General features: G+C 33.7%; 1 protein-coding gene across 2 annotated transcripts in view; it reads left to right on the plus strand.

The window, feature by feature from the left end:
* LOC149795519 (ubiquitin thioesterase zranb1-like) overlaps positions 1 to 8,545 on the plus strand; it is a 58,139-nt gene extending 49,594 nt beyond the window's left edge. For both annotated transcript variants that reach the window (XM_089965318.1, XM_089965319.1), the window contains exon 8: positions 7,916 to 8,545. In XM_089965318.1, the coding sequence (XP_089821444.1) occupies positions 7,916 to 8,131 (216 nt within the window). In that variant the 3' untranslated portion in view covers positions 8,132 to 8,545. The remainder of the gene's footprint in view (positions 1 to 7,915) is intronic.
* The last annotated feature ends 3,255 nt before the right edge of the window (positions 8,546 to 11,800 follow it).

The following is an 11,800-nucleotide window of genomic DNA, read 5'->3' on the forward strand; positions in this document are numbered from 1 at the left end:
GAAAAAATAATTATTAATTTCAGTGTATGTAAAATTATATGTAAAATAAATAATTATCATTTTTTGGTACTGATTGTGTACGACAAATAAGGGGATCATAATCAAATAAGTTCTACAGAACACACACTACTCGACAACTTAATGGTACAAATGTACAAAGTAAGCATATATTTTCTCTCATTCTGCTCTTAACTCAAGAATCTGATTATAATAAAAATAAAAGCACTCAAAAAGAACCGCTCCGGTGGCCTAGTGGCTAGAGCATCCGCCTCGGATGTGGAAGGTCGTGGGTTCGATCCCTGACTGAGTCATACCAAAGACTTACAAAAATGGTACTAACAGCTGCCTCGCTTGGCACTCAGCATTAAGAGGTTAGTGTTAGGAATTTTTGTAAAAACAAAATGGCAATATGGTATTTTTTATCTTTTTTGCAAATGTAAATCTTCTTAGTAGAAATTTTATGTCCAATAATTTAATGGATTTTTGGAAAAATACAAAGTGATATGTACAAAAAAAAATATTATACATTTAAAAAATTATTATTTTGATAACTGGATTGTGTACGAAAATTTAAAGGGTACGAAAAATACATGAAATATGGTAAAAATCAAATAAATGTTCCTTTAGTGGTGAAGATAGGCTCTGTAAAAAAAAAAAAGTAATTCTTGCTTGATTCTTCAGTTAAATGCAGGGACAATCTCAGACAATTTCTCTGGAAAGTGATTTGTTTAAAATGGAAATTGCCTAAAGATAGGACCAGTCTAATTAAATGAAATTTAGATACCTTGGTTGATATGTAAATGCTTTGTTTTGATACCAAAGTCCTATACCATGTTTGCCATATTATATGTTATTTCTTCAAGAAGACCTGAATGACAAAGAATAGAAATGGCAATGTTGCAATTACTGTGACTATTTTAAATTTCGATATTAGGATTACTTTGTTGATGGGAGTTTGAATTTCCGATGGTTGACAGACCTGCCAACCCTTATGATTTTGCCATAAGTCTTATGAAAATTACCCTTAAAATACAGACAAATGATTATTGCCTCAAAATCTGATAATTGGTTCATCCGTATTTAATGTGGAACCTGGTTTCATAATAGAATTAGTTGAATTAGCCAGGAAACCAGACTAACTTTACAGCAGTACCTCAGATGCTTTAAACTGCACATATTTTTTCTTGCAAAGCATCTACATGATAAAACTGTTGAATATAGAACTTTTTTTTAAATGGCATCCAGCATGCAGTGTATGTAGGAGATTAAATGGAAACCAAGCCTCTTAAAAGATTTTAATAATCAGCACAGAAGAATTAAAAGGAATATTCAAATTCTTGTAAATAAAATCTGGAATGGACATAATTATGTTTATTGGACATCACATGTCAATTTGAGTATGTCTTGTGGTGGGAGATATGATTGAGTTGAGAAAGAGCAACAAGCCACTGAGCTGCATAGGATTTGAAACTGAAGTTTGTGCACCTGTACTAGTGGTAAATAAGCCCTATGTGTACTTTACTAACTTTTCAGTTGAATATAGCAGTTTATGATATTTTGTTACACCTTCCTGAAAACTGGTCAGACTTACATAAAAAATCAACAGCCTTACTGAGACAATCTCACCCAGGTTGGCAGGTCAGGGTTTAGCAAGTTTGAAATTGTTACCTTTTAAACTAACATTTTGTCTTCGTTTCTTTTACACTATCAGAATGGTACATGTGATATGGCTTATTTAATACAAAACAAACTGATGCCTTCTGTTGTGATATGGCTTATTTAATACAAAACAAACTGACACCTTCTGTTGTGATATGGATTATTTAATACAAAACAAACTGATGCCTTCTGTTGTGATATGGATTATTTAATACAAAACAAATTGATGCCTTCTGTTGTGATATGGCTTATTTAATACAAAACAGACTGATGCCTTCTGTTGTGATATGGATTATTTAACACAAAACAAACTGATGCCGTCTGTTGTGATATGGATTATTTAATACAAAACAAACTGATGCCTTCTGTTGTGATATGGCTTATTTAATACAAAACAAACTGATGCGTTCTGTTTGTTCAGCTTACTTAACCCTGGTAGTGCTGGAGCCTTATATTTGTGGATGATGTCACCTGGCAGGAACTATATATTTATGGTCAAACGTCATCTAGTTCTGTGTGCCGATACCATATTTTTATGGCACAGGACAGTGACATCTATGGATGTCCAATCTAGGCCAATCATTTATCGTCTGCTAATAATAGCTGAGAGATAGCACATGTAATCGTCCAATAGATCATGGCTCTGCATCACTGTAACAGAATATCAGTAAACAAATATTACAGCATACTTATTTTCCCAGTAAAGTCTGTGTAAACAATGAACATTGACGTAAACAATATGGTTGCTGTGAAGTAGTTGCAGTCTTGTAACTGTCTCATTGCCAGTTGCCGCTGATTACCATATATATGTGTGGGATTGTCCAAAGTAGAATAAAGTTCGTTAGGGCTTTGTGTGTGTGGAGAGGTATAAATAGCAATACGCAATTTTCCAAATTTGAGAATTAATTTTCTGCATGAATATGCCACGTGTTAATATGAAAGTGCTCCGACACTATCACATGTACAAGTGCTCTGACATGGCCATCCCATTCAGTAACAACTTCAAATTCCACCTTATCAAACTTAAACTAGTAGCCAAGTTTATCAATGAGTCTGTCATGTACAGAACCTTTTCTTATATTGGGGGATACATTGTATCGTCAAGAGTGAGAACTGTACAAGGGTCCAACAATTTATTTTTGGGGGTTGTTAGGTGTTCACTCTGAGGTATTCCTTTATTTTTCCTTGCCTATCCAATTTTTGAAATTATTAATTTTTGAAAAGAAAAAGCACAATACTCTTTTTGTATTATAAAGTTCATTTTGCTCTTTCTCTGTCTCTCTCTCTCTCTCTCTCTCAACCATCAAGTTGAAAAGGAAATGGATGAGAGAGACAGAAAGAGAGAGATCCACTTCTTTATTATACAACTCTTACGACAGCAGTGTGAAATGTATGTGACTTCGGAATCTAATAATCAAGATCTTCATTCAATAGCTGAACTTTCGACATGGGGGAAATCTGTTTTTTTTTCTTTTTTTCTTTTCAGTTTTGTTTTGTTTCCATTTTACAGTCTAGTTTCAGAGATAGGCCAATGAATATATGAAGCTTGTTCTTTTTTCTTCTTTTATTTTTCTTTTTCTCAGACATCTGACAATGTAGATGTTACAATTTATTAACTTTGTTGCTGAGAAATCTGTTTTATTTCAGATATTTTTGGCAGGTTGCAATTAATAATTATCATTGAAAACTCTTGCTCCATAATTTATAATCAATGAGAAATAATTATTTAAATTTTCGGTAATAATGACTTTCATGGTGCTCAGCGGTACAGCTCCACTCAAAACAATACCCGACAACCAGTGTCGCTATCAAACATGTGTACTGGACACAAGAGCTCCCATCCAATTGCAAACTCACATCTCTGTGTTCATAGTGTAGTTTATTTCTGCTTCACTTGGTGGTAAAGATCAAAGAGCTCAGTTGGCTTGGTAACACATTGGCATTTCTCAGCTGAAGTTTCATTACTATATATAACTGAAAAATATGACACTACTCTATTGTGTCTAGAGAAGACCCAAACCAATGAATGTGATAATATTGCTCTACCTGATGATATTACATCTGTTTGGTGGTCGTTGAAACTAAAAGTGCTGTCATATATTAAAGAAAACATTAATTATAAAAGCTATTAAATTAATCAAAGACATAATGTACCCCTAGCTATTGATATGCATTCAGTTTGCATGTCAATAGATAATAAAGGAAAGTTAAGACAGACACATAAGATTTAGTAGTGAAGGTGGCTAAAATAAAATTTAATGTAATTTGAGTTTAGAAATAACTCCATAAGTCATTAAATCCATGAATGAAATCATAACTTTTTCAACAGTATTTTTTGGGGGGGAAAGAAAAAATTATATTTGTTTCATTATACATTTTGTGATAAAAGAAATGAGTCCAATGCAGTAGACAACAAACCTGCAGATGAATTTTGTGTCATCTATTATATATGTCACATGTGTAGAGATACTTGTACTCATGAGATTTATTCTTTCAAGCAACAGTAATTGCTTTAAGATTTGTTTAGATCAAAATCTGTAAGACGTCTGCCATTCAGCAATTTTCAAATAAGAAAACTAGTTTTCCATTAGTTTGACTTCACTGCATAAACATTATTCTCGTAACACTAAAACATGACCCAAATAATTGTTTTACATTATGATAATTAGTATTTTACCTTCATAATTAAAACACTTGATAATGAGTTCTTTGAAAAATGAATACTGTATTTAGTTGGATAAAGATTCTGCAAACAATATTATTTTAATAAGTCTTGTAAACCTTTCAAATGCTAACATTACTTTTTGGGTGCAATGGCAACCAAAGTAAATCTATAATTATGTATCATTTTCAGTATGATTATAATTGGTTCCTTATCAATGAACTATAAATGAATAGAATTATATTTTTAATGGAGAAAATTTGCAAATAATTACATAAATATTGCATCATCTAAATATTGGAACATACTAAAATGCAGAGACATGTTTGAAAGTAAAGTTTTAATTATTTAGCGTAAGCCTAAAAGTAATAAACTGAGGATATGTGATCTGTAGAATAAAAAGTAACTGTCCATGTACACATTCAGAATAACTATATTTGATGGAAAAGAATACACTATTTTCAATTTTTGTCAAAAATTACTTTTCCACCCTTTTTCTCTATTTGGTTGCTATGGTAACCATAAACTGAATGTCATTTTCACTGACATTTTTAGTGATAGCAATCTGCATGCATATATGCATCACTCTGTACATTTTCACAGCAATCTGATTATAAATACTAGTTTAGTAGTTGTTATATGGATTTGACCCAAAAAGTCTGTATTGTTCTGAAACAATTCAGCATGCACAAACAGGGCAATTCCCCACACATGATAGCTCATTTTTTTATATTAAACTCTATCTGCCATGTGTGACTCCATTTTACCAATGTTCTGAGATCTTTATGTTGAATCAGGTGATTATTGTAGTTATTTATTTGTTGGTACACTGTACAGTAACCAAAGTGGCAAACAGTTGCATTTAGGTTGTTGGGAGTGTCATTTCTCTTAATCAGAGATTGAGTAGGATGAGGAAATAGTGTCTACAGGAAAGTGCCCAATTATATGGCAGTGGTTGTTGATCCAACACTTGATTTAGAATGGCTTGTTGCCATTGGCATTGTAGCAATGAATCAATCCAGCAATGGTTCTGTCCTGTGACTCCATAATGTAAGATTGTGTGACAGTATCTGGTATAAGACTTCTGTCAGAGTCTTTGGTAAAATCTGACATAGCTATATAAACTTGAATCTGTTTGTCCAAATTCCTGGCAAATGTCATCCATGGTTATGAGGAATTGTGTTTCAGATGACCTTTTGGAAACATATCAATACAAGTTTTAATGTAGGATGTTCTGGCTATGTAGGTGGTCCATTATTTCAGACACTATTATTCATTCTGTCATTTTTTATGCATCAGCAGTTAATCATACAGGATGGTTTGGATGCCATTCTTGGACATTCAGTACTCTAAGGCTGTGAATCTTGTGGACTCGCTGCCATAGAACCTAAATTTTGTAAACTTTGAATTCAGTTATACATTTTCTCTAAAAGGCTGTAACCCCCTACTTACCCACCCATTTGGCAAGAAAGATAATTAAATGAACAGAAATAAAGAAATTCTTACATAACAATGTAAAAGATTAGTTGAAATGTAAATGAGATTTAAAACAATAGAATTTTTTTGTCCTTGATAAAATTTTGAACCTTGAAATTTTATTAATTTTACTTTAATGATTTTGTGCCAGTTAATGGATTCCCATTTCCATGACCATAACTTTTCCTATCAGAATTGCCAATGTTTAGAGACCACCTGTCATTTCTGACCACATTCGTAATGCACGGATTGATTTTATTGTATAAACGCTGTTATGAGCGACCACCTGCTCAATGCGACCAGCAACCACAATGTCTTGGCAAAATATGCATTTCGACACTGCTATTTATATAAAAAATTTAAATATTTTTTTTAAAAACTAGGCTGGCTACCAATGTCTGAATTTTTTTAGCTATGCCTATAGTGTTTTATAGGTTCTGTCATTAACCTTTCTAAAGTATATGTAGATTATTTCCTAGTCTGGTTCCCTGCTTTGTACGCTCCCTGTGTTGTTCTCTGCTGTTCATATAGGGGTGATCAACGCAGGGAGCATAAAAAGCAGGGAACCAGACTAATTATTCCCGCACTTAACCTGCTTCCTGGCCTTATCGTAGGACCTGCCATCCCTATCAACGACCATATTGCGAGAACAGACACCACTGACCTATATGTAATCTACTGTTACAATGACTGCTTGATTAGTAATGATTGTTCTGATAAAAAACAAACATAAAAGGAATATTTAAAAAAAAAGGATTGTTGCTACCAGTGATAGATGTTACAGTCCAGAAAACCAGGCTAAGGTATGTCACAAATTGCTGTTGTTGTGCCAAAGTTGACATGGTGGTCATGTATATTGTTTGTCTATAGTGTTAATCCGTTTTGCCAAGGGGTGAATAAGGTCATTGTCGATTAAACCAGCAAGAGAGAATCATTTGCGATATTTGATTATGTTCAAGACTTGTGATGTTTGTTGTATTTCCCCCCGATGTTAAGTGATTACATCCCAATCACAAAGCTGATGTCTATTCAAGTTGGTGTGTCCGGGTTGCACACTTTGCTTATAGAGTTAATCCCTGTATGTCATCTTTGAATGAAGCTGTTGACTTGTGTCTCTGAGTAAATGGTTCTGTTTCTGGATGAGATAATTGTTTCTTTTTACTTCATTAGTTGTTAGATATGCAATGCACATCATAGGTTTTTCATATTTTCCCACTCCCAGTCAAAACCGTCTTTATGTTTGATATTACAATTGAGCACTAATAATTGTAACACTTAAACCTTAATAACAATGGACAAACCTCCAACTAAAAAGAGACAAATTTTAAGGCTGGAGAAAATAATTACTGTAACTGAAAGAAGTGAAAAAGAGAAGACCACTCGCAAAAAGGGGTTTAAACATTGGTAAAACTAATTTAGGTTGTTATAAAGGAAAATGAGTAATTCAGAAACAATTTCATATGCTAAAATATGTGATCTTCAGATGTAATTGTGATTTCATGTTTAATGATAGAAGTATGTCTTTATTGCTATATAATTTTGTTTTTAGATGAATGCATACAATATTTTAGCAGGAACTATTAATAAAGAATGGAATGTATGTACAGTGATTGTGTTTAATTTTCTTGAAATTGTTCTGAAACTGGACCTTGGAAACTGGTCTTTTTGTACAAATCTGCTATGAGAGACCGCTTTTTGTTGGCAGAACGGGCAGTCTCTCATAACAGGTTTTATTGTACACATATAGATGCATTGGTTTGTAATATAATGAATCTCATTCTGCACTATGGTGATACGTGAACTTTGTGGTATAATTGAAATAAGCTTGTGAAATGAATTTATGCAATCTAAGTATTATGAGGATCTGAGTAGATAGGGTGTAAGAAAGAAGGAAGGAATTAGATGGAAAATTAAGAAAAGCCTAATGCCATGGACATCTTATTGTAAATTTCACATATGACCAATGCAGTGGATGTAGTCCAAATGTTTTATTCATTTCATTTAAAATAACCAATATTGTGGCATAAATTTATTTTTTAAAATAATTTTAAAAATATGATTCTTACAACTGGGATGTTATAAGCAATTATTTTAACGTAATTCCTTGTACTACTTCAGATTGGACAGGAGGAGACAATAATGAGACGATGGATGGACTGCTGTGTGACAGATGATGGGCTGCTGGTAGCTGTTCAGAACATTGGCAAGCGACCACCACTTGTAAAAGAGATGATTGAAAAGTGGCTTGATCATTACAGACAGCAGAGTAGTCAACTTACAGACACACTTCCAACACAGACATTCACCAGTGATTGGGAGAGTGACCAAGAATGAATGGCAGGCACTAGGAATGTCTCTGTTTAACTATTATCATATACGTTGCTATTTTAAATAATTGGTTGTGATTATGAGAGATCAATAATTAATTAATATTACTTTTTTTCCCCAAGAACCTTCATCTGTGATGTTTTGGAGAGAGTGGGAGACATAGCAAACACTGTATTTCTCTGATGATAAAGTCCTAGGGAAAAAGAAGTCTCTGAAACAGATCCACTTTCTCACTTCAGGCCCCAATTTGTTTGTCTGTTTGTTTTAGATGCAAGATGCAAGACCTACAGTATTTCATTGGTGTAAAATTTGTATGTTGTAATTCTTTCGAAATTAAGTATTAATTGCTTTTCAATAAATTTCTGAGCTTTTTGGGATCACTGTCTAATTCATATTACCATTAAACAAGCTCTTCAACTTTGCCTGTCTTTCTCATAATTAAACTGTAGAAATTTTTTGTATTTGTCTTGACCCAATAAAATCCCCACCTTTATTTTAGAAAAGGTTTTTTGATTCTTCCTGCTAATAGGACTTATCATTGGAAAATATAATAAATTCCAGAAGTAGCTCTGAGATAACAGTGACAGACAAAATTTGATTGTTCATTGGTGTAACCACCTTTAGAACTCGAGGATCTCTTAGATAAAAGTAGACAAAAATCACAAACAGATTCTATGCAGATTAGAACATATTAAAATGATGTATTTATCTCATAAATATCTTTGCAGTTATTCTTTTTTCTATTATCAAATCCATCAAAACTTATGTTGATCATTTTGTAATACATCTACATATAAAAATGAAAGCTGTAGCATATTTGCAAATTTCCATGGGATTCTTCATTACCCACCTTATTGTAATTTAATCTACGGCTAAAACAAGCCATTTCTCCACAGTGTACATTACATATCACATTAACATTTGAAATTAACTTCCGCTACCTCTTGTGTCAATCCATTACAGAAGTAACTCTTCCAAGATACTATATAATGACCTCCCCATTGCCACTGCTTGGTGTTTACACTTATAGTATAAGCTTTTACTGCAGTACTTTCAACATACCTCTTGAAGTCTTGCATGCAGAGGTTGTATTATACTACTGTATATTAGTAACATTTCTTAAATCATTGCTAACAGTAAAAAAAAAATCCACTGGAATTTTTCGATATATTTTCCCCTATCGTGGACTTTGTCTTTGACCAAGTAGTCACACACATTATCATTGATGATAGCATTAATACTGTTTATTTTAATAACACTGCTGTTATTTATGTATGTAATATACTTTGGTGCTTTACTCAACATAGATTACACCATGTCATTTTCAGTACTAAGTGGTTACTAAATGCACTAAGTTTAAAAGGGTCATGGTTACAGAGGACATGCATCATACATGTTTTGCATGTACCAAATATATGATGTTATCTAATCCATATACTATTTGCTCCGGTTGGTCAGAGGGGCTTGGTATACATTTCTGCACAAACATCTGAAAGGTAAAAAGAGATTTTGAGTCAGGATTATGCAAAACTGGTGTTTTGAATTTGCATTCAAAACCTCGGTGGCCAGTATGGGGGGGTGATGTGTCTTTAGCCCCTCTCTGTCCAAGATCCCTTGGACTCAGTCTTTGGCTACCATTTTTTTTTTAGAGTCCCCAAAATTTAATGCACATGCGGTTCTGTTCCAACTGTGCTGATTTAGCTATGAGTCACACCACTCATCCTATTTGCTGCTGTCCAAGCTTCTAAATAGCCCATCTATGCATTGCTGTTGATGACCACAGATTGCTTGTTATGCTGAGTCTGCCTTGGTCACTAAGCTTGATTCCCAGATGGGTTTTGGCATGGCTTAACTGCCCTATATATATACGATTATTCAGAATATCGTATAAGACATGTATCTTTGATCATTGGCACAGTGAGTGAATGCCATGCCCTGTCTGTTGATCTGAACTATGTCCAGTTCCATTCAGATCATTCCAGGTTGTAGCCAAGATTAGGTTACCATCTGCAGATAATCAGAAAGTGATAATTTTCTCACCCTCTTTGATGGATCTTTCAAGAGAGGAAGCTCGGCAAGACCCAGTCAGTAGTATCAGATGCTACTTAAAATGGAAAGCATTTGTGCTGTATGACAATAAATTTTTCTCCAGTGAAGTGGGGAGCAAGACAATACCCTAAGCTTTGGCTTCTTGGATGCATGTGGATAATCTGTTGTGTACTGAAACATCTAATGGGATAAAATACTCATTTTGAAAATTTCTGCTAATAAAATTCCATCTTTGAGAGCCTTACTTTTGAACTCAGTGTTTCTATCCAAGCATTAGCATCCTACATACATGATCTGCAGAGAAGGTTACTAAATCTGGTTGGTTTTGTAGCTAGCTGCTCAAGTAATCACCAGACCCTGTTAGTGGCAGTACAACTTCATCATAGTTCTCAAGTTTATAGCTTTAGCTTCATTTACCAAAAAAAAATTATTTAGGTTGTTGTTGTTGTTGTTGTTCTAGGGTTTAACACCATTTTTCAGCACAAGATAGGCTATACATGGCGGCCAGTATAACTGGTGGAGGAAGAACCCTGGAAAACCCAGGGAAGAACCACCGACCCACGAGAAGCTACTGGCAGGCTTTCCCACATACCCACCCTAGCCGAGCCTTGGACTCGAACCCACGCAGACAGAGGTGAGATGGCAGTGATCCAGAACGGTGAGCGCTTTAGACCACTCGGCCACTCAGGGCCCCTTGTTATTTAGGTAAGGAAATGTCACTCATTTCTCATTACCATTTGCATAAAGCTTAATAGTGTTAAGTTTGTAGCTTATCTCTGCCAGTACTCACTCTCATTAGGAGAGTGGCTTTATCCTTCACATGGGAACTAAAGTTTTAATATCCTCCAAAGGATGACATTTATAGAGGTTGCATGCTCATGCATTTCCTCCACCACTAACCTGTTCTTCTAATATTAATGTGATAATGATTGGATAATGTATTTAATGGGGAAAAGACATTTTTATTGTAAGTTATGTTTCTTAATGAATACTTACCTGATCACATTACAGTAAGGCTCTTGAACACCCACTTGAAATGCTAGCATCGGCATTGATGTTTCACTTAAGCCTAAACTGAAAACACCTTTTATATGGGGAATCACCTGGCAGTGAAAAAGGGATGTGTGTGTGTGTGTGTGTGTGTGTGTGTGTATATATATATATATATATATATATATATATATATATATATATATATATATATATATATATATATTATTTTGAAAGAGTTAATTCCAATAGATAATTTTTAAAAAATTGGGAATAATTTTTTACTTCTTTTTTTCTTTCTGTTGGTATCCTCATTAACTAGACTGTTGAGATTCTGTATTACAGCTTTTATACTCCAAAACAGTGTTTATTTGTGTGTCTATATATCACACTTTGGTCAAGTTTGACATTTAAGTAAGGGAATTAGTATATTGCAAAAAAGACATGATGGGGCATTTGTGTTCTTTTGACACATAGTTTAAAGTAATTCTGCCATTGAACATTTGACATAGCTTTGTTGTTTTTTTTTTTAATTGACCCCTATTAAAAATATAAGGTGAGAAAATGCATTTGCTTGAACTTAAAATGAATATCGTTAGTTTGCTGTTGTGAATATGAAAAAGAAATAACTGAAAC

Source organism: Sinohyriopsis cumingii, chromosome 7 (assembly GCF_028554795.1).
Source record: "Sinohyriopsis cumingii isolate HCF-2022 chromosome 7, ASM2855479v2, whole genome shotgun sequence".
In the NCBI taxonomy this organism is placed as follows: Eukaryota; Metazoa; Mollusca; class Bivalvia; order Unionida; family Unionidae; genus Sinohyriopsis; species Sinohyriopsis cumingii.